Source organism: Arachis ipaensis, chromosome B05, assembly GCF_000816755.2.
Source record: "Arachis ipaensis cultivar K30076 chromosome B05, Araip1.1, whole genome shotgun sequence".
NCBI lineage: Eukaryota > Viridiplantae > Streptophyta > Magnoliopsida > Fabales > Fabaceae > Arachis > Arachis ipaensis.
The window spans coordinates 11299748-11325631 of NC_029789.2; the positions used below are offsets into that span (position 1 = coordinate 11299748).

Below are 25884 nucleotides of genomic sequence, written 5' to 3' on the forward strand. Positions count from 1 at the left end.
ATGAGCGAACGGAATTGACTCAGTTGTACGATCATTGATCGTGTTAATTACCGGTTCTGATATCCTTCAACATTTTTTATATTATAAATAAGGGTAAGGTTATATATTTACGGCCATCTAAAGATTTTGCTTCTAAATTACCTCTCATGTGCAAAGAGGGTTAGAGGAGAGTCAGGAGACCATGTTTTGTGCCAGTAGCACAGCTGGTATGGTCCGTACATTTGGCATTTTCCACCCATAACGAACTCCCCCTCCCACTCACTGTCACGCACCACACACCTCCTATTCCCATCTCTCCACTTTAAAATATTTATATATTATATATTGCCAAAAGAAATTCATGTAGTAATAATTAATAAATCATTAAACCTAAAAGTCGATAGTATAAACTCTTATGTACGTAAAAATTTAAAAATTTCATATTAGTATTTCACCTTTTAAAGTATTTACAAAGCAGCAAAAAAATTAATTACTACGTTCCATAGTAAATATTCTAACTGTGCAAAAAATATCATAAAGAAAGAAATATAAATTCATGAGCTATAATTAGTTGAGAAATTTCCCGGTTTTATGTTCAAATGCAACAAACAAATCGTATGCATTGACCTTATCTGACGTTCAAAATTCGAAATGCCACACGAAAACGACTTGTCTCCGCGGCTTAAAAAGGGATCCGCACTCGTCTCTTCTTTTGTCCTCCTCCAAAAAGCCCTGGATCCGCTTCAATATCTTGCCGCGACCCTTAAGATATTTATATTCAAATTTAAAAGCTAAACTCCATTATAAAATGGAAAGGTCTTACTAAACCTCATCCACACTATCATCTCCAAACTACTGCTCCTAACCTAGCTCTGGAAGATAGAGAGTTAGACTTCAATATCTTTAATGCAAACAATGGACTTGTTTGGGTGAACTTCTAAAAAAATATCTTTTTTCAAATTATCTTTTTTTAAAAAATTTTATGGAGTAATTTTATGTTTGGATATCTCATACAAAAAGATTTTTTTATCTGTCAATTATCTTTGGGTATAATAATATAAAAATATTTTTTTGTTTATTTATTATATGATAAACATTTTTTTTTTAAAGAAAAAAGATATTTTAGAAAAAGATGTAAATTACAGCTTCTCAAAAAAAATATTTTTTTATTTTTCTAATGCTTTTATTTTTATTATTAGAAATTTGTCAAACACGCTAAAAAATAAAAAAATATTTTTTATTAAAAAATTTTTTTTTAACAGAATAATAGCGTCCAAACAAATACTTAGTATATAATTACATAGATGTTATAAAAGCATTCTCCAATATAATAGGAGGATGTGGTACATTACGGAGGTTGAACACAAGGAAATGTCAATAATAGCCCTTACGCAACCCCTTCGATGTTGAGCGCTTGGACCCACCGAAGATGAAACCCTAATTTGTTTTTAGAATAAAAAAAAAAGGAGAAAAAAGAGAAGGCTAAGAATAGAGGGAAAAGAAGAGAGTGGGAGAGAAATAGAGAATGAGGTGCCCGTAGCTGCGAAAGAGTTGCGGAGGAAAAGGAATCCCAAAATTTCATTCATCTCAGAAAGAGAGAGAAAATACCGAAACGAGGGAGAGGCGGTCATTGCTATTCTAATTTTCTTTTAATAATTAAAAAAATAAAAGAAGAGGCACACGCACAACACGAAGAAATAGTCGATTTCGTTCTGTCTTGGAGAAGAGGTTATACGTTGTCGTCTTAACTTAAATACGCTTTTCCCTCTTTTCCCTTCGCATTTTCCTCTTTCTTCTTCTTCCAACTCCGCTCCCCAGGTAATCCCTCTCCCCTCTTCTCCCTACCGCCTTATTGATTTGAATTTTGAACCGTGTTTTCTGGTGCAATTCCTTTGAATACTCGCGATACTCTTTCTGTTTTATTATCCTTGTTTACTAGCGTTATCTCTTAGATAAAAAGGAATATTTTGTTTTTGGTTTGTTTCCTTTTTTCTTTTTTGGATTTAGCTGTGCTAGTTTTCCTTCATGCTCCCTCTGTGGAATAATTATTATGTTTTGTTGAATGCCACATAAAATTGCTTATGGAATCTCTCTCCTGATTTGAAAATAAAAAATATAAAAAGACCCGCAAGGAAGCATAATTTTCCCATGCTTGGAGACTACGCATCGAGTCAGCTTATTTGAGGATTTCGCCGTTTGCTGTTTTCATAACTTGAATCCCAATATCTGTACATATTGTGGTGTTTGGGGGAGCGAAACGATCCCCTTTTTAAAAAAAAAAAGGAAATAAGCAAAAGGTTTCATTAATTTAGGTTATATTCAATCATCTGTGTAATTTTAGCTGTTGTAGTAGGGATATTATGGAAAGATAACTATTTGAAATTGATACTTAATTGAAATCTTAAATAATATTTGCGTTTATGTTGTTTCTATGACATTTTTGCAGCCATGCCGACCTTTAGTGCCATAGCATTGGATAGGTTGTTAGAGCCTGGAGGTTCCAGACCTGTTGACAGATCTGCTTCGAATTCGATGCCTCTGCCAAACTCACAGAAGGGGAGGAATGCTAGTGCGCCCCCTAAGAAAAAAAAGGCTACTCGTCCTCCATTAAAACCAGCTCTTTATGCCACTCCTGAGGTGACGCCACTTCCGGATGCACCCTCTTCCTTTCCTCCATCACCATACATCATTAACCATAAGCGACGTGGGCCGCGCCTCCTCAAGAGCACTTCAGAGGCCAGCATACTGGCTGAGCAGAATGTTCTCCATGATTGTGAAAAGCCTAATGGTAAGAGCTCAGATATGGTGATTGTAAGTTCAGCTGGTGACTTCCAAGTTCCTTATAAAAATCCTGAAGCTGTTAAAGAGGAGCTCGGTGACACTGTTTATCACTTTGAATTCGATAGCAGCAATAATGGTGACTTTGGGACTGGACACAGGGAAAGTGGGAGTAGTAGCATTACAAATGATTTACAGGTACCAACAATGAATTCACAAAGAGGTTTAGAGATTGAAGATTTCTTCGATCCAAATGAATCAATGAGTTTTGCAAGTATTACAGATGTTGAAGATAATGCTGGGGCAGAACTGTCTATGAAGTACAGCAGTCCTGGGGAGTTTTTTGATGCTTGGGAAGGTAATTTGGGTTTAGTTTTCTGTCAATTTCTGTTGCAATGAAACATACACAAGCAATAAGAGCCTTGTTTGTTTTTCGCACTTGTCCCCCAATTTTCAACTTATGCCACTTACTACAGTGGGCGGAATATCCTAATTATATCACGGAATTATCCATAGTATGGTATATTTCATACACCTTGAAAATAGTTGACAAATAGTGGTTTAGTATTGCTTGTAGTGAAGGTCTTGGAAATTCTTCATTCATGTTGGAGAAGCGCTTACTTGTCTCTTTTCTTTCTGCAGAACTATCTTCTGAAGGTGGAACTCAAAATTCTACAATTGATTTTGAAGCTGAATTACGTGAAATGAGGTTGAGTCTATTGATGGAGATAGAGAAGCGGAAGCAAACTGAAGAGTCCCTTAACAGCATGAAAAGCCAATATGAGAGAATTAGGCAAGGCTTATATAGTGCAGGAATTGTTTTGCCTGCAAATCTTACTGCTGTTGCTGGGGCTGACCAGCTGAATTCTGATCCCATGGAAGATCTATGTCAACAAGTTCATGTTGCAAGATTCATATCAAACTCCATTGGGAGAGGAATGGCCAGGGCTGAAGTTGAAGCACAGATGGAAGCTCAACTAGATTTAAAGAACTTCGAGATTGCTCGGCTGTTGGAACGCCTCCGATGTTATGAGACCATGAATAGGGAGATGGTTCAGAGGAACCAGGAAGCGATAGGTGAGACTTACGTCTTATATTTGGTCTTTGATAGTTTTGATGAAGTGAACATACTCATTTTTTTCTTCCTGCAAGAATATCTGTTGCTGGTGCTAGTGTGGCTAGTCATTTTACATTTCATCAAAGCACAATTATCATGCTTTACTTTGAGTTTGACAATTATGCATGTTCAAGAAAGATTTCGATGGACATAGCACCTGTATTGAGTGAGAATTGTCTATTGGTTGTTGAGCGGGATTGTCTGTCGAATGTTGGTTTTATTAACAGTCTGAGAATCATGCATCCATGGTGTGCTTCAACTGTCGATGTGTTTATTTTGCAGACAACAAATAGTGATTAGCGGTTTAGGATCAGTTTTAGGATAACTCCCCCCCTTTTCCCGTTTACCACCAAACAAAAGTGGAATTATTAGAATACGAAGGGGAATAAAGCTGCATTATTTGGGAATGTGATCAATTTAATGCTGAGATAAATGAAACTTTGAGCTCATAGCTTTAGGTCTGTATTGAGCGATATCACAGTTGTTTTAGTTCTTGTTCTTTTTGGGTGGATTTCTACTTGTTAATACTATATACAACCCTTGATGTGCATGAATATTGCAAGGCTTGCACTGAAAGCCCTTTATACTATTGTAGTTAGGTGATATCTCAAACTTGTATATATTTTCCTCGGGCTTTCTGTATAGGTATTGTGATTCCTTCTGAATATTAGGTGCAAGGAATAATAGACTTGTTTCAGTAATGTTTGCTTAATCACTAAGCTGGGTAAAGTTAATATTTAGAGATGTGATGTGATGTGATGCCTTTTTGGCGTTTGTTACATCAAGGATTAAGAGTTTAAAATCTTAGCTGCTATAGTTAAGAAAACTATCATTGATTGAAACACTTTAACTTCTAACGAATCAATTTTCTAAAGATTGTAATGGATGTGAAATGGGCTGTTGCCCTAGTGGCAGCTCCACTGATAAAAGGATATCTGGTTTCCACAACATATGAAAATACTGTCCTGTTTACATGCATTCATGGAAATAACTGCTGTTTTGCATGAATACTTTATTTCCTGCTAATTTGCATGGTTCCGTTTGTTTAGATTGCATTATAATCGTGTCGTGTTATTTGTGTCTTGTCCAGAGTTGGGACGGCGTGATAGGCAACGGAGGAGGAGAAGGATGAAGAGATGGGTATGGAGCTCTATTACTAGTGCGATTGTGCTTGGTTCTGCAGCAATAGCATGGTCTTATCTCCCAACAAGTAAAGGGTCATCCTCCTCTGCAGACCTTGATGTGGTTGCTGAACATGAGGATGCAGCCGCCAAGTAAATACACATCATCATCATCATCACTAACTACACTTGTGTGTCATGTTAGAAGAGGAAAAATAAAAAGTTACATGCCACTGTGTGGCAACTTATATTTTGATCAATTCAAATTTTCCGGCAAGCACAGAGTGATGTGCATGGTACAAAATAATACAAAGAATTAGTTCTTTCCGATGCAGAGTTCTTGGTAGGAAATTTAGTGCAGTGTTTCCGTAGCTCAGTCATGCGTTCATGGAAATTCTGTGGACGTGCAAATACTTGGTTATCTTATACATCTGTCACAAACCGGTTATAAGATTCTTTATGATAGCTCCTCCCACTGGGGTTGTTGTCTACTTTAGCGTTTAAGTTGATATAGTAAGAACCTTCAGCGTCACAAATACAACACTTTTTGGGTTCTCATGTCCACATGCAGGATGAGAATCTTGATTAAGAAGTTGCCACGTAAATCGATGTGGAAGATAGTAAATAAAACGCAGGTAGCATGGATGCATGATGTTTTCATATGCCTGTAACAGGGTTCATAAGTAATATTCCTTGTTATTTTTTTTTATTTTTTTTAAAGAACCAGGAAAGGTTTCTTACGGCTGCATCCATCCAAGTTGGTATTGTCTGGACGTAGTCGTGACTAAAGGGCAAATCACGCAATCCAACGTGAATCTATCATTTCTCATCACGGCGCACGCACAACACAACGCCATCTGTTTATAATATAGTGAAAATTTATGGCTGATTAATTACTTCACAATGAGAGTCATTAAAATTAAATGATAATTTAGTAGTTGAGAGTCGTTAAAATTCATTTAAAATAGTCTTCTAATACATTTTTTTATTTTTAATATTTTATCACATCAATTTAAATAATTAATTGACATAGCTTATTTACTATTTATTTAATTAATTTTTAAATTATTTTAATTTTAATTGAATTATTTTTTAATTATTTTATTTTTACTTCTTATATAACTCGTTATTATAACTTAAGATTTTTTTTATTTTTATAATATTTATTATTTGTTAGATTACTTTATAATTTTTATATTCTCTTATTTTTTATTTTTATATAGAATATTATATAATTTTAATGTAAATGTTATTTTCTTTCAATAGATATAAATTGAATAATAAAATATAATTTATTATTTATTTCATTCTCACGCCTTATGTTTACTGTATAAATTAATATTCAGTTTACATCTCTTTTATCTCTTTTTTTTTAATATAATCTCATTTTTCTTGTTCTTTTTTCCTTCATTCTTACTAATATTTTGCACAATTATTTGAAGAATTTGATTGATGACTAGAATTTTTTTTACTTTATTAAACATATATATTAAGTGATAAATTCTTAAAATACTATACTTTTACAATTTTTTTTAGGTTTTTTTTATTTTTTATCTAGTTATATTCATTAATTATATCATTCATATATCAATTTTTTTCAACAATTTATATTTTTTAAATATTATTTAGTTGTAATATTGTTAAAAATATAGTATTATCATAAGTCATGAAAAGTAAAACTAGAAAATTGAATGTTCATTTCTTATATTCAAATTTGCATTTCATCTAATAATTTTATATTTGTGCTATAGTATTTAATGTAATCTAAAAAAATTACTACTTAAAAGACAAAATAAAAATAATAATATAAAATTAAATAAATAAATTTAAATTAAATATTTTTACAATTTTATTTAAAATTTAATTTATCTATAAATTTTTTAATTTTATAATTATTAAATTTTAAATTACTTTATATATTTTATAAATTGTATGTCCATTATATTTTTTCGCACAACGCGCGCTTTAAATCTAGATATTATTTTATTCACAAGGCCAGAGCCAATTACAAGTTAATAATTATTACAGTATATATTTAGATAAATTTTTTAAAAATTTTGCATTGAACATTTGTCGTTAAGAAAATTTTATTAAAAAGTTAACATATAAGTCTTTATTTTAGTTAGATTTATTGTTTCTATTTAAACAAAGAGAAAAGTATCGTTTTTATTTCTAAAGTTTGGGATAAGTTCTATTTGTGTCCCTAACGTTTAAATCATCCTATTTGTATCCTTAACGTTTATAAAAGTGATTCAATATTATCATACTATCAATTATACTAACAAATCAGATTATATTTTTCAATTATTCTTACTTGAATGTATTCATTCTCAATTAGGTCTCACTTGGATGTGCTCGATTTTAATATTATACCCACTATTTGTGTTTAGATTCAATTATGTCCCTAGAAAAGTGAATTATGTAAATGTTGTAGGAATTAGTTTCAACATTTGATGAACTATTTTTTGGAGTAAATCACGATTCTATCCCAGAGATTTGTAGTCTAACTTCAAGAAGAGATTTTTAAAACTCAAACTAAAGCGTTTATGATGTGTAATTAATGGCAGGATAATATTAAATCACTTTTACAAACGTTAGAGATACAAATAGAACGATTTAAACGTTAGAGACAAAAATAAGATTTACCCAAACGTTGGAGACAAAAACGATACTTTACTCTAAGTCCTTAAAAGTGTGACGCAAGAACTTATACATTTTATTTTTGAAAAGTTCAAAGACCTCAACTTAATAAATTTTGTTTGAAGACAAAAATGTTGGATGCAAAATTTCAAAGACCTATTTAAATATATACTCTAATTATTATTATATTATCCATGCTTAGAATGATGGCGGTGGGAAATGGGTGGGACAGGTAGAGACTCTCAATCAATAGTGGACCTGCAAGCAAAGCAGGACCAGTTATTAGTACGTACATGGTGATGCAGATGCTTTAATTTGCTCCAATTTCGTAATGTTAACGAAGCTATGCCGCGTGGTGGATTCTTAATATACTTATTACACACAAAATACTTCTTTTGGAATTTTTTTCTGAATTCTTAATTCCCACTCTTGTGGATAAGTTTAAGTTGTGTAGTGAGTAGGCGCATGCCATGTGATTGCAGCAGACTATGCTCTTGTGGTGATTTGTTCGATCATTCTTCTTGGAGCGTGTTAAATAAATATTCCAGTAATAATAAGACAGTTAACGTGAATATTTTTCTTGCGAGAACTTAATGCAATGCGCTCCATAAGAAATTGCGCTTCCACTCGTTTTGTTTTGTTACTTTTGATGGCAAAAGTTGTTCGTCGGTGTTCTCTTTCATGAACTCTGGTTTAATAAAAAAGCGCGGGGGATAGGTTACCTGCTTCTCATAAATCATACCATACCGTTTATTTATTTATTTGTCGGTGGTGATTATGAGATGAATACTGTATGTACATTTTCCCTATAGTTACTTAGTGATACGGATTTAAAAGGATAAATAAGAAAATAAGGATTCAAACTGAATAAAAAGATACATTGAAATTAAAATAAGAACAAAAAAGATAAGTTGAAATTGAGTACAAAGAGAATCACTCTACTTCTACCCAATTTCTTGACGCAACAAGAAAGGGACTCCTCAACCTAACTTGTCAACGCCATGGTTTGGAAATTGATTCGAAGGGACTCCTCAACCTTCTAACCAATTCCCCGATGCAACAAGAGAGGGACTCCTCAACCTCAATTGTCCACACCATGGTTTCATCACGAAACCAAAAAAGGTTTAAAACCTCTAAATCATTCTATTCTCCGACTACAATAGCTAATGAGGTATTTATAACCTCTTATTAGGTTAAAACAAAGAAAACCCTAAAGCCCATAAACATAAGGCCCAATCTAGTAATTAAATAAACAAAAATAAAAATACATTAAATAACATATTCTAAAAATATAAACTAAAATATCTTCTAAATAACTCTTGAACTCTTCATATCACGAACATTTGAAGCACGTATCACTTAGTTTACCTTTAATCTGCATACTGTCAAATTTTCAGTGTTCCCTAGTCTTTCTAGTAACAATGTTTTTACCTATCATGCATTGTTTTTTCCTTTCATTTCCTTTGTTCACACTAAAAGAGTAAAGACTCTTCACAAGGGATCATTTCAGCTTGCATAGCAAAACCATATCAACTCATAATAGGCAGGCATAATTATAAATTTCAAATAGTTTCTCATATCCCGAATTAACTTAATCGGAGTAATAATAATAATGCAAAAATAGACAAACGTCGTTTCCCCATATTGATGGGTCCAGCAACTAGCACTAAAGTGTAAAGAGGTGAAATTTCGCTTTTTTTTTTTTTTTTTCTCTCTTAGCTCATCTTTTTCTATATTAAGAAAGCATACAAACAGCAAGAAGAGAAGCCTCTATACACTTTTCAAAGAGTGTCAGAGATTGAGATTGAGATTGAGCCAAGAAGATGATGAAGCATTTAGTGTTAGTTATTCTTTTGGCCGTTTTGGTTCATGACCATGTTCATGATGGCACTACTACTGTGGAAGCTGCAGGGGATGGTTTTGTAAGAACAAGAGGCATCCACTTTGTGCTGAATGGGAAGCCTTTTTATGCAAATGGCTTCAATGCTTATTGGCTTATGTATGCAGCTTCAGATCCATCTCAGAGGTACAAGGTCTCTTCAGCATTCCATGAAGCAACAAGCCATGGCCTCACAGTTGCTAGAACTTGGGCTTTCAGCGATGGTGGTTATAGACCCTTACAATATGCTCCCGGATTCTACAATGAACAAATGTTTAAGGTAAAGTAGTGACCAGAAACCAAACAAGTTGAAAATTTTCCTTCTAATTGGTTCAGTACATTACATCTTGTGTTTGGCTTTGAAGGGGTTAGATTTTGTTATATATGAGGCTAGGAAGTATGGTATGAAGCTGATACTGAGTTTGGTGAACAACTATGAGAGCTTTGGAGGGAAGAAGCAGTATGTGAACTGGGCCAGAAGTAAAGGGCTGTACCTTACATCAGACGATGATTTCTTCAGGAGCCCTCTTGTTAAGGGTTACTATGCAAACCATGTCAAGGTGGTTGTTATGTCTTTGTGTTGGTTAAACTTGTATGTGCATGCTATCATGCTGAATTCCTCATTGTACTTATTTTTTGTTTATTCTAATTTTACATTGGATTTGTGTGAATTATCTTGCACAGACTGTTCTTAACAGATACAACAGTTTTACCGGTATTCATTACAAGGATGATCCAACAATCATGGCCTGGGAACTCATGAATGAACCCAGGTGCACTTCAGATCCTTCAGGCAGGACTATTCAGGTCAAATACTTTTTTTCTTTTTCTCTTTTGACTTTGGCCTCATTGATAGGGCTTCTTCAAAAGTGAAATAACAAATCACGGGCCAATTTCATGGGAACTTGATGAGCTAACTACTTTGACTTTAATTCCGCTATTACAGGCTTGGATCACGGAAATGGCTTCCTTAGTGAAGTCCATAGACAGGAACCACTTATTGGAGGCTGGTCTTGAAGGCTTCTATGGTCAATCAACACCCCAAAGGAAGAGAATGAACCCTGCTGGCTTCAATATTGGCACAGATTTCATTGCAAATAACCGCATCCCTGGCATTGACTTTGCAACCGTTCACTGTTACCCCGACCAATGGTAACTAACTAAACAAAAACATACAAGTTCATGAATCACATTACACTATCCACATAACTGTTTCATCTTTTTGTGCATGGAAAGGGTATCCAATTCGAATGAGCAGTATCAACTCTCATTCTTGAACAACTGGCTCAATGCTCACTTCATAGACGCGCAGTATGCTCTGAGGAAGCCAATACTTGTGGCAGAATTTGGAAAATCGTTCAAGGACTCAGGTTACAACACCTACCAAAGGGACCAGCTTTTCAGTACCGTGTTCTACAAGATATTGGCTTCCGCCAAGAGAGGAGGACCGGCAGCAGGAGCACTCTTCTGGCAGCTTCTCACGGAAGGAATGGAGTCATTCCAAGATGGTTATGGCATAATGCTGGGGCAGCGTTCTTCTACTGCAAACATGATTGCTCGGCAGAATCACAGGCTGTACCTTATTCGCAGGATTCTTGGGAGGCTTGCGAATATGCGGCGGTGGAAGAGGGCCAGGGGAAACAGAAGGTCTGGTGGAAATGGGGGTGGAAGTTCAAGAATGGAATTGCCTCAGTTATTGAATTAGTGGAAACGCATATTCAACGGTTTAATGTGGATTTCAGTGTTTTCTATGGGACATGTTTTAAGGATTTGGTTTGTTGAATTGGTTTCTCTCTTAGAGATGAATCAGAATCGGAATGCTGTCCATCCAGGAGGGTTAAACTAGTTAGGTATATGTTATACAACTCTGGTTTTGGTCGTTTCTGCTTCTCCTGTATAATACTTAAGTGGTTCTTGATGTTTTAAATGGCTTGTACTTGCTTCTTAAGCAAAACCATGAGATATAAATGTAACACTGATGTTAGTTTTGCAGTTTATTGTTGCTTCTTAGTCTTAGGCATTGCCATATTTGAAAGGATAAAAATACAAACATGGAGAAGTGAAAGTAGTGGTAAAATGGAGATGCATATTTTTATGGTTTTAGGATTTCAACAAAACTAAACAAAAAGAAGCCATTTTTTTCGATTGACTAGGTTACAACTTACAACAGAACTTAATATTACAGCAGAAGTAGCATCACCTTGTCCTGACTGCACCTTGTCCTGACTGCACACAACCAGTGACGCACCTAAAGTGATGAGAAAGCTTTTATGTGACTTTGATTGGATACCAACTTTGAATAAATGTTGTTGAATTTTGGACTCTCTTTTAAATGTTTTTTGGACTTGGTCTCATCATTCTGAAGCTGAGCAACTAAATCCTTGCACATGTACCACAAAGGTCATGACTCATGTGTTTCACACCTTAATTACGCACTTCAGTCAATGTTAGTATGTACTAATCAAGAAGTGTATTTTTGGTATCTAAACAACACTGATATTTGAACAATAACCTTATCTAAATTATTCAGGTCCCTCCCCATTAATCAAGCCAATAAGTTTAAGAAAATAAATCACATAATAACAACATTCACACATTTCGAAACGATTTAAGTATACTGCTAGTCCCCTACTTGTCAATAAACTCATCATAATGTAGTGGCAATAATTCAGTAGCTTTTGGATTAATACTCATTGCTTCTAACTAGTATTGTCCTATCTGAAGAGGTTCAATCTTGATAAACAACTAAGTATTGCCCTCATTGCTTCTGCTGGTATATAACAAATACTTCAATCTTGATATACAAAATGATATTTCATTAACCAACACAATTTAGTGCAATGCTACAACAGGTTTAGTGTGGTTTTAGTCATCTTTAAGCCAATGACGGATCACAAATACAACAAAACAAATGCAAATTCCTATAGAACCCGATAAACCAATGATCCTAACAAACAAAGAGGATTGATATGCATCCTGAATAAAAGCATTCCATAGCCAATACCACACAAGAGACATAATGGAACCAATTGTAGCCCCAACAACCACCTGGTTCATTGTATGAAGTTGTTGTGATACCCTTAGGTACGACTGGAAACACACAAGAACATGCATCAGAAACTCAAGATACCAAAAATATTAGTTGCCATCATTACAGTAAAACTCGGATATTTCAATGCTAATTCATATGAATAGCTTATATTAGATAAATTCATATTTTAAAAAGTTCTTTACAAGTGTCAATGGATAAATATGTTTGTGCATTCTGAATATAAATGCAAATAATACAATGTTTGAATACATATACTGAAGGTTTCCAAGCTTATATGCTTTCCTTCGTTGAGATCATTGCAATATGGAAACAATAACATGACATAAGTCATCAACTAGACAAAAGGCAGACCTCAGTGTCATGAGTAAGTCTAGAATATTATTCAGTAATTATGGAACGGATTGGATCAATAACATGAACAATTATATCAAGTCATCTACTTGATGCACCTAATGGAAAGAGTTAATGAATATGGTAATAAGTGTAATCATTATGAACAGAAAAAAGGCGCACCAATAATCAGAGTATGAACTATATTGCCAAACGGAAATACAATATACTTACAAAATAAGAACCACATGTCAAGTACAGTCCACTGAGGACAATGCTGTAAACATTTAGCCCAAGCAATTCTACAGCTGCAGCATGATAAGAGAAACAAACACATGTTTATAGTGAATCAGTACATAGTTTATGCTTTGAAAAGTAGATAGAATGGCATATATATATATTGAAAAAAATTCTTCAATTTTGAATCTTCCATAAAGATAATGGAACTATTCATTTCATGAAGTCAATACAAAAACCACAAAGGCATAGAATTAGCCACTTCAAATGTTAACAATATACAAAATTTAAAGACAATATACGCTAGAGATGCACTTACTAAGCATACTACAAGCCTATGTAAATTCTTTGATCTATTATCAATATCAAAATTAACAAGCGATACAAAATGCATAAACCAGGCATACAAGTGTGACAGGAAAGAAAAATATCAGTAAGAGGAATCACTTGAGAAAATAAAGAAAAAGACAACAAAGAATATGGATTGTGCGTGCGTAGATGGCATCCCAGGGTCAGATTTCAGGGCTGAAGGACGTTCCTGGTTCAGTATATTTTTTAGCAAAACAGAGAGGAACGAATTCAGAATAGACCCTGCAAAAATCCACAAGGCTTCTTCGATATCATGGCTCCAAAGAATGAAACCACCAAAAGAAACAGCTACTATCCACTTGCTCTGCAAACAAGAAACAACATTACAATATCCATTATCTTATAGAACTATAACTTATAATGTTAAATCATCCTCAATAACCAAACCTCGAGACAGGATAAAACAAGTTTCTTGTCCTTTACAATTGGTTGAATCACCCAAAACCATACGAATTACCAAGAAAATTATTGGAGGAGGTTAGGAAGAATAACAAACCAATCGATTGAGCCTGGGTTCTATGTCACGGAACAAAATGTTGGGCTGAACCTCAGTTGAGCCATCGATGAATGATTCTTGTTCGAACACTTGCTTGATATCATCCCTCTCTCTATCTCTGAAAGCAGAAGGTTGTGTGAATTCATTCATGGTGTTGGACGATACCCAGATTTTATTTCCTCCAAGAAAGTGTGTCCTGGTAACAGCCCCGCCAAAAAGAACTGATCTTGAAGCTGAAAACGTGAGGGCAAATGAAGTGTTTTTCTTGAATGGGTGTGTGTGTCTAAGCAAAGTGGTTCTCGGGAGATGGGAAGAAAGATTGTGGGAAAGGGCGGTGGTTGTGGGTAGTAGCGCCATGTGAGAGGGTATTGCGGAGCTGCAATGTTGGGAAGAGAAGACGAGCCATCACAAGAAGCTGCTATTAAACGAAGGAAGGTAATCTAGGAACACACAATGGCCTTGTTCATTGATAGGTTCAGAAAAGTCCAAATAGGGTGTGAATACCCCAAAATCCAAACAGGTACCTGTCTTTTAATTAATTAAATTAATCCCCTAAACTAAATTAAAATTTAGCTAACATGTAGGGGTGGCAAAACGGGTCGAACTCGTCGGGTCGATATCAGTTCCCACGAATTTTAAAAATAGACATTTTAGTTTCTAAGAAAAATTAATACACGAATCAATCTCAAGGTTTTACTCTAATAGATAAATCAGTCCCCAGTTTATTTTCTGGCAGAGTAATTACCCAGATCAGTCCCCAAGAATTTTAAAAATAGACATTTTAATCCCAAAAAAAATTAATACACAGACCAATCTCCAATGTTTTTCTCTTTTAGACATAACAGTCCTCTGTCAAAAAAATAAAATAAAATTATTATTATTATTATTATTATTATTAATAATTACATAATAATATTGTACCAAATAATAATAATAATAATAGGGCAGATTATAGGCCTAATAAAAATAAGAAAAAATTTAGGGGCCAGCGGCCAGCACTTAGCCAGCAAAAGAAAATGAGTGATTTTTTATCATTAGATGAAATTTCACGCCATTAAATACATTATTGATGACTAAACTCAACACAACAAAGTGGAGCATCAACGTCTCAACAGAAAAGTACTAAACAGATAAAATAAACCAATTCCTAATCATCTTCGACAAAAGCCATCAACAACCCAAAAGATCAAATATCACTCTACTCTTTATAACTCTTAATCGACCTGTTAACTACTCTTGCAACACTTGATTCTTGATTCCTGAAAATTCTGTCATTCCTTTTCAACCAAATGCTCCAAATGATAACAATGAAACCAAACTCACCAATATTATATTAATTTGACTGCACGATTGACCCCTTGAACCACGTAAACTTACGATCATTCAGCTCTATATCCACCAGTTCGATAAAGCTGTTAACACACTAACACCTTTTCTTTCTTCCAACTGCACAACCTCATTGAAGATACCCATGTAGCAAAGAAGAACCTGACATATTTCAGATAAAAAACTCAACTATTCCCACACAGCAAGCTTCTCTTCCCTTGTATGCACACCATACACCAAGTAAACAGCACAAATAAAATTATTGTTTGTCAATTCCCCTTCTATACACAATCATCTCTCCCCTTTATAACAATTACTCAACTAAACATCATAACATCCTATATTATTAATAAACCTCCAGAAGCACCTTTCGATCCCACAAATTCCAAACTCACCGCATCATTACCCCAAAATTGCACTACATCAAACTTAGAAATCACCTCCTTCTTTATCTCTATCAATCATAATATATTCACATTATTTTTACTCTTAAATTTTTTTACCATTTTTCACTTTCCAACACCCCATAAACCCCTCATATTCCACAAACTAAAATCATTTAAAAATTTTATTACACACCTTATTTCGGTTTTTAGGGCGGCACCTTCTTGCTTTCTCTTTTTGTTTTACTTGCCTTCTTTTTTGTGCCAATACTTCATTCTGAGTTTGGAGAATAGCCATAATATTCTCATCCTCGTCATATAAAATAGCTCCTGATTCGACAGCCAGATTCTAAGCAGCCCTATTTTCAACCATATCTTTATCCCAACTTCCTCCGTGTTCATCTTGATTAGTTTCACCGTTTGCATCCTGCTCCGAGTCCTCCGAATCTTCCAAGTTCCTTACAACCCTTTCATCATCCAACCCAATTTTCTGCACCACTGTATTCTCATCCTCTAAATCTGAATCTTGCACTGCATCACCCCTCATCAAACATATGCTAACATGCTGCTTACCACTCTCATCCAAACTAGCATGGATCTCATTAACTACACTTGGTGGAATATTTTTTTCCAATGTGCTGCTCGAACAATTTTCCGCACCTCCGCCAATCTCTTTTCTGGCTTGATTCTGCTCGTTGGGTGTATAAGGGGCTTCATGCTCCTCCCTGCCCTCCACCCCCATCAAGTTCAGCGCGGACATTATCACCTCTGCCACTAGCCGCTGACTTCCACACTACTCCCAGATTTGCCTCATCGGCGCTGTTCACCGTGTCATCAACCCCGCGAACTCCATGACTAGCCACGCTCCTCTCGTAACCGTTGACTGTAGCAGCCAGCAAGGAGGCCCTTTTAAAACGCACAATAACGTACTCTCTGTCGCACCACACAGCCAGTTCGCCGCCACACGCCACTAACATATTAAGCCTTATATGCTTCAACTCATCCCCAACTAAACTTTTGTTCAACACCAGATCAACCCCTTCTTTCCGTTTATCCCCGTATTTCCAAGTCTCAGTTCTTTCAGAGATTGCTTCGTTGCTAATTGTTTGAGATCCCATAGATTCTGCACTCACCATAACTGCCGGATATATCAAAGGATTATCCGTTCGCGTTTTCAAAAAACCCTCATGCCACTCATCCAAATTCTCAACAGCAAATACCTTTCTATCCTTATCATGCTCTGCCTCCCGTAGCTCATGTGGCATCATTACCACCGCATCCCATCCCACCTCCAACGGTTCCCTTTGAATTCCTAGTTCTTCACTTCTATGGTGTTCCAAGACAACTCTCTCTTTCTCGTTCAACTCAATATTATTTTCTTTGATTTTTTCTTGTTTTCCATCAGAAGACTCACTGACATCTTCATCGTGTGTAGTGATTTTTCCCCGGACATCAATGCTCCTCCTGTACTTAGCCTCACCCACAAAGATCTCTTTGTTCCTTAATTGCATTCCATTCATCTCCTTGATGGCCTTTAATGCACCTCCTTTTGTAGTATACCTGATAAAAGTAAACAGATGGATCCGGCCATATTTCTCCTTATGTGCCAAATAGATGTCATTTATCCTTTCTGTCCACTTGAACATATGAAACAATTCATTCTTCGAAACATTGCCAGGTAAATTATCCACAAAAATTGTGAATGATTCACTCTCCAATCGGAGATACGCCTCCCTATTCCAAATCTGTGGATCTTTTCCAACATGAGATTGCCTAACTTTACCCCGCCTTACATTAGACATAGATAGATTATAGAGTACCAGGAGTACTTACTCTCATACTTTTATTGAAGCACCATTTTGTCAGTCTTTTTTTCTGATTGTGTCCCGGACGAGGTTGTACGGCGCGGATGTAGTGGCTCTCCGTGGCTAGGACGGCTTTAGGGTTTTCAAATTCAAAAAACCAAATTTTTGAAATAATTGCATAAGTGAGGCGGCGCGGTGGGTGTCACTGCCATCGTCGCCGCCGCTGCTGGCAGAGGAGAGAGGAGATCTGAGAGAGAAGGAGAGTGTTGCGTGGGAGCCGCTGCGTCGCGTCACCGCTGTCGGATCTGTCATCGCGCCACCGAGGAAGAGAAGAGGAAGACCCGTGAGAGAGGGAGGGGAGGAGGAGCTGTTCGCACCGCCTCCGTCGTGTCACCTGCACCGTCGCCACCATTCGTCGCGCCGCCACCACGCTGCGCCACCATCGTCATCATCGCAGGCTGCTGCTGCTGAGCGAATGGTCGTCGCCGCCTCTGGGTCCGTCACCGTCAAGGCTGGTCGCGGGTAGAAAAAGGAGAAGAGATCTCCGTTGCCGCTGAGCCAAACGCAAGAGAGAGAAGGAGCCCGTGGGAGAGGAGCTTGTTGCCGCCGCTGCCATGGCTTCCTTGCCGTCGCCGTGGTTAGGTAGTCACCGGAGGGAGCCGTCGTTGTCAGCGCCGCCATCGGGGTTACCGCCGCTTCTGCCGCCGGAGAACACCTCTGCCGGCACCGAGATCTACCGCTGGTAAGGTTTTAAGTTGGTTTTTGTTTCCTTTGAATTTCCGGGAGCTCAATCATCGCTGTATGTTTGTTTCAGTCGCCGTTGCCGGAGTTCTGATCGCCGCTTCCGTTCGAGGTGGCTGCCGGAGCTGCCGCCAAACCGGTTCAGCGACCGCCGCTGTTTCATTTTCTTAGTTCGGTAAGTATTTATGTTCCGGAAAATCGTGTTAATATTCTGTTATGTTTGGTTATAAACTCTGAGGTTCTGGTAACGTAGGGTCGTGTTTTGAGCGGTGCATGTCGCTTTTAAGTTGCTGTGAGTGCTGCGAAAATGATCAGAGACTGAGTTTGCGGTTGCTGTTGATTTCGGGTTAAGAGAAACGGTTTCGTTGGCGCGTTTTGAGTTATGGTTTCGACGAGTCGAGGTAGGGGTTTTTCTTAAATTCTATTTTATATTACAGAGTTGTTATAAATAGATATTGACGCAGGAAGATATACTTTTGTGATTATATTTGTCTTGTGAATGTGATGGTTTGTTAGACTGATTTATTGGTTGCTTGATTGCTTGAGTGAAGTACGGTTGTTGATAAAAAATAGGTTTGAAAAGTTATTTACTTAATTATTATGAAAATTGGTTTTTCTTGGTTTGGAGTTAAAGCGGTTTGATTTTGAGTTGGTCTGATTTGAGAATAATTTGATATGGGAGCTGGTTCAACTCTGGAAAGTGATTGAAATTTAGAAATGGTTTGAGAAATGTTTGGATGGGACCCAAAAAGGGTGGCAGTATCCGAGTTTTAGAGGAGATGCTGCCGAAATTTTATAAAATTAGAAACTTCATTGAAAGTAGTTATTTTAAAAAAAAAAGGTTTAAGTATTATATGATTTAAAACTACCTCATTTATCAAAGGAAGAGTTATGTTTTGGATTGAGAATTGTTACTATGTTTTATATGTATAATATAAAGTTATTATGTAAGGAGTCTTGTATATGAATCTATGCCTGCTTGTTTATTTTAGATGAAGTATGTATTTCCGATTTATAAAGTGATCAGCGATACAATGTCGAGTCACAGGCTCCTATTTTATTATTTAGTATGTAAAGTAGTCGTAATACTTCTTGCTATCAGAGTGGCGTAGCCGGAAGCGTGACTACTGATAGTGAGGGTGTTACATTATGGTATCAGAGCGGTCTTTCCTGTAGAGCCTGAGAAATGGACCGATTATGCTTCAATTGCATACTCTGAGTGTCTGTCATGTTATAGGTCTTGTCCGAATGACGAGAATCAGAGTTTTATGCACATGACTGTCTTTTGATTAACGCTGTTAGCTTACTATTGCATATCTGTTGATATTAAGTCTGGCCAGCTTAATGTTGATGGCTTATGTGTACGGTAAAGTTAATGGGTTATCATGGACAAAGTGGAATTAATAAGCGATGCGGTTCACGGGTTCTGGGAACGTTAGAAATTAATTTTTGAAGTTAGTTCCATTTTGACGTATAATTTTGTTCGTGTCGCGTAGCTTAATACACCGTTTTCTCTTTTATTGGTTACGTTGGAATTCCTTGTTCTAGATTTTTCCTTTTAGAATATGATTCGACTCTGTTCCTAGCGATACTTATTCATTCTTATATATATATATATATATTTCTGTTTGATTATAATCCTGATTATTCACTTGAAATCATTTGGAACCTCTACCCTGATGTTGCTCATATTTCTCTCTTCGAATCATGAGTTTTTTTTCTTTGAGTTGGTTTTGAACTTGTTTCGCATGACAACGGTCTTTAATTCTTTGACAAACGTCAAATGTTATTTCTTGATTAGTTTACACTGAAGTTAGGTGCTTTAATCATGCCACATGATGCGTGTGTTGCTTATTCTTCGATTTATTATCTTTTTCGCTCCCTGTTTCAATTCTTTTTGGAACCAGATTTGATTATCCATCATTGTTATTATTTATACATTTCTTCATAAATTTTGTATCCTTTTATTCGATCTTAAATCTGTTCTAGCGTAACACATAATTCTTAATACTTGAGTGATTTGAAACCGTGAAATTCAAATTTCCTATTTAGATGCAAAAAGATTTTCTTTCCAGAACATTCTCTCGTGCCTGTAAATCGTTATTTAGTTGCAATCTTATGCATCCTCTTGAATTTATACGAATTTTATCCTCGTCAGCATAATCTTTAATCATTTCTTTTCTATGAAATCTCATATTTTTTCGACTCAGCTTGGATATGTTAAAAACTAATACGCAGATTTTCTTCTTATTGGTCCTATTGAATTTTTTTTTTATCCAAGGGTTATCCTTGAAATTATCAATTGATTCCTTTCTAGCAAACTTCATTGCTTGAGCATCCTTGTTTACCTGCAATTGCATTTATTCTTTCAAATTCTCGCGAACGCGGCCCTTGTCGCTTTTCTTTCTTTTTCATGGTTTATTATCGTTCTGAATATACTCGAGATTAGTTTTGGTATCTTGTGTAACCGTTAGACTTAGTAAACGACACATTAGTCCTTTAGGACAGGTTTGGTGAACGCAAAAGGTGAAATTCGTAAGTGTACGACGTTGCAGGGAGTTGTGGAACCTTATTTCATGTGAAAGAATTTTGTTGATGTTGGGTTTGTGACCATTAAGATTTGCGAAGTGTTGACGAGGTTGAAAACCTTCGGATGAGTTACTCAATGAAGTACGGTTGAGAATAGTGGAGATAAGTTATGTTGAAGTTTGAATAGTTGAATCTCTGAAGTTGGTATGAGATCAGTAAACGGACATTAAGCACATCGTTTTAACCCCGGCTTATTTTATAAACTTTTTCCACCTTACTTTACCATTACATGTCGAAACATATCATCTTGTACATCAAGCCTATCTTGTAATTTCTATTTCACATCATACTTATACCCTTTAAGTTTTTATGCTATATGAAAATTCTGGTATTTGAAGTGATATAAAAATCTCTTTTATTTTGTATCAATTTTCGAGGACGAAAATTTTTATAAGGTGGGTAGGATGTAAGACCCAGAATTTTCGAATAAATCTTATTATAAATTAATTTCAATTCATTAGAAATTTTATCTTTAGGAATTCTTTTATTAAAGCTAATTAAATCAAAAATTAAATCAGGTTTTGATAATTAATTAGAATTTTACCTAATTTTATAATTATTGAATTATTTGCTATATTTAAATTTCAAAATTAGTAGTTATTGGATGACAAGAATATTTATGTGATTTAATTCAAATAATTGATATTTCTATGATTTAATACTTCAAGTTTTAGAAATAAAGAAAATTAATCTTATTATCTTATAAATTCAATTAGAGAATTTGATTTTAAAGAAGGATGGGAACCGAGGAAGGAAGGAGAGGGGGGAGAAGAGTGAGGCGGCGCGGTGGGTGTCACTGCCACCGTCGCCGCCGCTGCTGGCAGAGGAGAGAGGAGATCTGAGAGAGAAGGAGAGTGTCGCGTGGGAGCCGCTGCGTCGCGTCACCGCTGTCGGATCTGTCATCGCGCCGCCGAGGAAGAGAAGAGGAAGACCCGTGAGAGAGGGAGGGGAGGAGGAGCTGTTCGCACCGCCTCCGTCGTGTCACCTGCGCCGTCGCCACCATTCGTCGCGCCGCCACCACGCTGCGCCACCATCGTCATCATCGCGGGCTGCTGCTGCTGCGCGAATGGTCGTCGCCGCCTCTGGGTCCGTCACCGTCAAGGCTGGTCGCGGGTAGAAAAAGGAGAAGAGATCTCCGTTGCCGCCGAGCCAAACGCAGGAGAGAGAAGGAGCCCGCGGGAGAGGAGCTTGTTGCCGCCGCTGCCATGGCTTCCTTGCCGTCGCCGTGGTTAGGTAGTCACCGGAGGGAGCCGTCGTTGTCAGCGCCGCCATCGGGGTTACCGCCGCTTCTGCCGCCGGAGAACACCTCTGCTGCCACCGAGATCTACCGCTGGTAAGGTTTTAAGTTGGTTTTTGTTTCCTTTGAATTTCCGAGAGCTCAATCATCGATGTATGTTTGTTTCAGTCGTCGTTGCCAGAGTTTTGGTCACCGCTGCCGTTCGAGGTGGCTGCCGGAGCTGCCGCCAAACCGGTTCAGCGACCGCCGCTGTTTTATTTTCTTAGTTCGGTAAGTATTTATGTTCCAGAAACCCGTGTTAATATTCTGTTATGTTTGGTTATAAACTCTGAGGTTCTGGTAACGTAGGGTCGTGTTTTGAGCGGTGCATGTCGCTTTTAAGTTGCTGTGAGTGCTGCGAAAATGATCAGAGACTGAGTTTGCGGTTGCTGTTGATTTCGGGTTAAGAGAAACGGTTTTGTTGGCGCGTTTTGAGTTATGGTTTCGACGAGTCAAGGTAGGGGTTTTTCTTAAATTCTATTTTATATTACAGAGTTTTTATAAATAGATATTGACGCAGGAAGATATACTTTTGTGATTATATTTGTCTTGTGAATGTGATGGTTTGTTAGACTGATTTATTGGTTGCTTGATTGCTTGAGTGAAGTACGGTTGTTGATAAAAAAAATAGGTTTGAAAAGTTATTTACTTAATTATTATGAAAAGTGGTTTTTCTTGGTTTGGAGTTAAAGCGGTTTGATTTTGAGTTGGTCTGATTTGAGAATAATTTGATATGGGAGCTGGTTCAACTCTGGAAAGTGATTGAAATTTAGAAATGGTTTGAGAAATGTTTGGATGGGACCCAAAAAGGGCGGCAGTATCCGAGTTTTAGAGGAGATGCTGCCGAAATTTTATAAAATTAGAAACTTCATTGAAAGTAGTTATTTTAAAAAAAAGGTTTAAGTATTATATGATTTAAAACTACCTCATTTATCAAAGGAAGAGTTATGTTTTGGATTGAGAATTGTTAGTGAACGAAATAGAAAGAAGGATGATTGAGAATTTTCTCTGAAATATGGTTTTTGAATGAAGTTGGAAATGAGGTTTGGAATGATGAATGATTATGATGTTAAGAATGTTGAGATATGATCTTTGAATTATTTATATGGCTTATGAATTTGAAATATCTGAGATACGAGGTTCCCTGGATTAAGTTCCGTGGCTTGCCACCACGTGTACCAGGTTGAAAACTCGATACTCTGTTGACCCTACGATGTAAGTGTGTGACCGGGCACTATATAAATTCCCGGGAATGTTACCCCCATTGAGTAATATTGATTATTTGAGAAAAAGTTATGCATAGACTCTTGGGGATGCACGTCGGGGGACAGTCTAAGTACAATTCAGACTTGTCGGGTTGGCTGGATAACCAACAGATGAGCCTCATCAGCCATAGGACAGGCATGCATCATATGCATTTGTATGCTTTGCTTGGGTTTGAACTTGTTTTGGTTTGCCTAATTGCTAAACTGTTCATAACTGCTACTTTGACTATTTGCTGTAACTGTTACCTACTTGTGCTTTCCTTGTCTGTCTTGCCTGTGTTTGTCCTGGCGTGCTACATTTGAGAATAAACCTTGGTGCTGAATTAATGACTGTGTTGTTTGATTGTGTGGTTGGAACTTGTACCCATATAAGATGCCCTCCGTGTGACAAAAGTACCCTACGTGGCACTCCAACCCTCCAAAGACAGGGTACTTTTGTCACACATAGTGCATCTTCCGTGGGTACAAGTTTAGTTTCGATTTAGTACGGGTACATATGTCAGCGTTTTCATCTTTCATGGGTACAAATGGTCATTTATTCAGAATATTATATAAATACATGCATAAAAATCTAATGAATAAATTTGTTATTATTTTTGTCTAAAAAATACAAAAAATTATGGTACAATATAATAATAATAATAACAATAATTTTATTTATTTTTTTTAGACGGAGGACTGTTATGTCTAATGGAGAAAAACATTGGGGATTGATTTGTGTATTAATTTTTTTGGGGACTAAAATATCCGTTTTTAAAATTCTTGGGGACTAATTTGGATAATTATTCTGCCGGAAAATGAACTGGAAACTGATTTGTCTGCCGGAATAAAATCTTAGGGATTGATTTGTGAATTAATTTTTTTTGTAGACTAAAATGTCCGCTTTTAAAATTATTGGAGACTGATTTGGGTAATTACTCTTTTTATTAATATTAATCAGTATTTTAAATTAATACATGAATGTTTAGAATTTAAAATTTAATCGTTAGTAGTTAGAGTTAATATTAATCCGTATTCTTTGTAGAGGACGAGAAAGAGTTGGATGACGCATAAGAGAGATTTTGATAAGCTCGTCCATTTCTTGAGAATCCGATTCCACTATTAAAAATTTGGTTTCTTTACTCCAAACAATTTCTAGCCCCACTTTTATAGCGTTAATTTCAGCTTCTATGACCTTTGCATTATCTAATCTTCTAGCAAATTCCCACACCCAACCACCATTTTCATTCCTTAAAAATCCAGTACAACTCGTTGGCCCAAGATTTTCTCTGAAAACCCTATCAATGTTTAGTTTGTACTAATTCTCCGGAAGAATTTTTCAAGAGATCATTCTATTTCTTTTATGGTCTTCCCTATGAGTCCCATTAACGATGATCTTGTTCTCCTCCATTATCCTCCTGATTCTTAATAATTTGACTTTCTCTTGATGTTCCTTATTATAGTGTAATTATTCATTTCTGAACTTTCATATCATCCAAATTGTCGTCATAAAAACGTCCTTCCATTTCAAATTCTGGTCCCTCTCAACCCTTATGGACATATTAAATAGGATCCAGTATCTCAAATTTAATGAGAAGAAACTTTAGGTATATTGCAATTTAATGCACGCCATCCAAATGATAGAAGCCTTCGGACAATCCCTCACCGCATGGAGAGGGGACTCAGCTTCCACATTACAATTCATATAATTGGGATTATTCTCCTGTTTCCATCTAGCAGTTCTAGATAAGGTTAATAAACCATTATGGACCAACTGCCAGGCAAATATCTTAATTTTCTGTACCCCTTTTCATTCCCAAATTTTCTTCCAAATCAGGACTTCCTCTTATTGCTGTTGAGCCAGATTACTATATGTATGTTTGATAGTGAATTCTCCTTTAGGATTTAGTCTCCACATCAGCAAATCTTCCCCTTCCTCTGTTCGTGGTGGAGAGCATTTGAGAATTTTGGTAACCATGTCATTTGGTAGGAGGATGTTAAGTCTATTCACATCCTACTTCCCATTAGAATCTATATATTTATTAAAAGACCAGTTGATTTCCTCCTGAGTCCTCATAGGAGAAGCCCAATCCTGTAACTTGATTCCCTGTTCCATCCAATCATCACTCCAAAAATTAATCTTCTCCCCATCGCCAATTATGTGCCCAACATTCTGGATCAGAATTGGCCAAAGTTTACACATACTTTTTCATAAGGGAGAGTCCCCGTTTTTTGAAGTACAACACTGCAGTAGATTATCTCCATGACCATATATACCAATCATAACCTTTTCCCATAAAGAGTTCGAATCATTAATCAAATTCTATCCTCGTTTGAGAATAAAAGCCTCATTAATAATACTCAGATCTCGAAAGCCAAGGCCCCCTCTATATTTATGATTTTGAATCTTTTTCCACCTCACTATATGAGCTCCCCTTCTATTACTGTGATGGCCCCAAATAAACCCATGTTGAGCTTTTTCAATCTCATGACAAATACTTTTTGGGATTTGAAGATGTTGC

The 25884-nt window shown here is 36.4% G+C and overlaps 4 protein-coding genes across 6 annotated transcripts; 3 read left to right on the plus strand and 1 right to left on the minus strand.

Moving 5' to 3' along the window:
- On the plus strand, positions 1304-5526 carry LOC107642902. Its single transcript, XM_016346405.2, has 4 exons — positions 1304-1797; positions 2426-3115; positions 3400-3834; positions 4965-5526. Exons 2-4 carry the CDS (start codon positions 2428-2430, stop codon positions 5150-5152), a joined length of 1311 nt encoding a protein of 436 aa, XP_016201891.1. The 5' UTR covers positions 1304-1797; positions 2426-2427; the 3' UTR covers positions 5153-5526.
- LOC107642903 (mannan endo-1,4-beta-mannosidase 7) lies at positions 9334-11511 on the plus strand. The gene is made up of 5 exons (XM_016346408.2): positions 9334-9794; positions 9880-10074; positions 10199-10321; positions 10461-10666; positions 10751-11511. The coding sequence occupies exons 1-5, from the start codon at positions 9459-9461 to the stop codon at positions 11217-11219; spliced, it is 1329 nt and encodes a 442-aa protein (XP_016201894.1). The 5' UTR covers positions 9334-9458; the 3' UTR covers positions 11220-11511.
- LOC107642904 (lipid phosphate phosphatase epsilon 1, chloroplastic) lies at positions 12251-14479 on the minus strand. Of its 2 annotated transcripts, XM_016346409.2 has the most exons (4): positions 13999-14476; positions 13581-13806; positions 13131-13204; positions 12251-12604 (listed from the first exon to the last, which is right to left on the minus strand). In XM_016346409.2, the coding sequence occupies exons 1-4, from the start codon at positions 14353-14355 to the stop codon at positions 12380-12382; spliced, it is 882 nt and encodes a 293-aa protein (XP_016201895.1). In that variant the 5' UTR covers positions 14356-14476; the 3' UTR covers positions 12251-12379. The 2 variants fall into 2 exon arrangements, with proteins under 2 accessions (XP_016201895.1, XP_020978691.1); XM_021123032.1 differs by lacking the exon at positions 13131-13204 and having other exon boundaries at positions 13999-14479.
- LOC110271758 lies at positions 17700-22749 on the plus strand. Of its 2 annotated transcripts, none has more exons than XM_021123033.1 (3): positions 17700-18254; positions 18327-18428; positions 22521-22749. In XM_021123033.1, the coding sequence occupies exons 1-3, from the start codon at positions 18127-18129 to the stop codon at positions 22624-22626; spliced, it is 336 nt and encodes a 111-aa protein (XP_020978692.1). In that variant the 5' UTR covers positions 17700-18126; the 3' UTR covers positions 22627-22749. The 2 variants fall into 2 exon arrangements, with proteins under 2 accessions (XP_020978692.1, XP_020978693.1); XM_021123034.1 differs by lacking the exon at positions 22521-22749 and adding an exon at positions 18507-19152.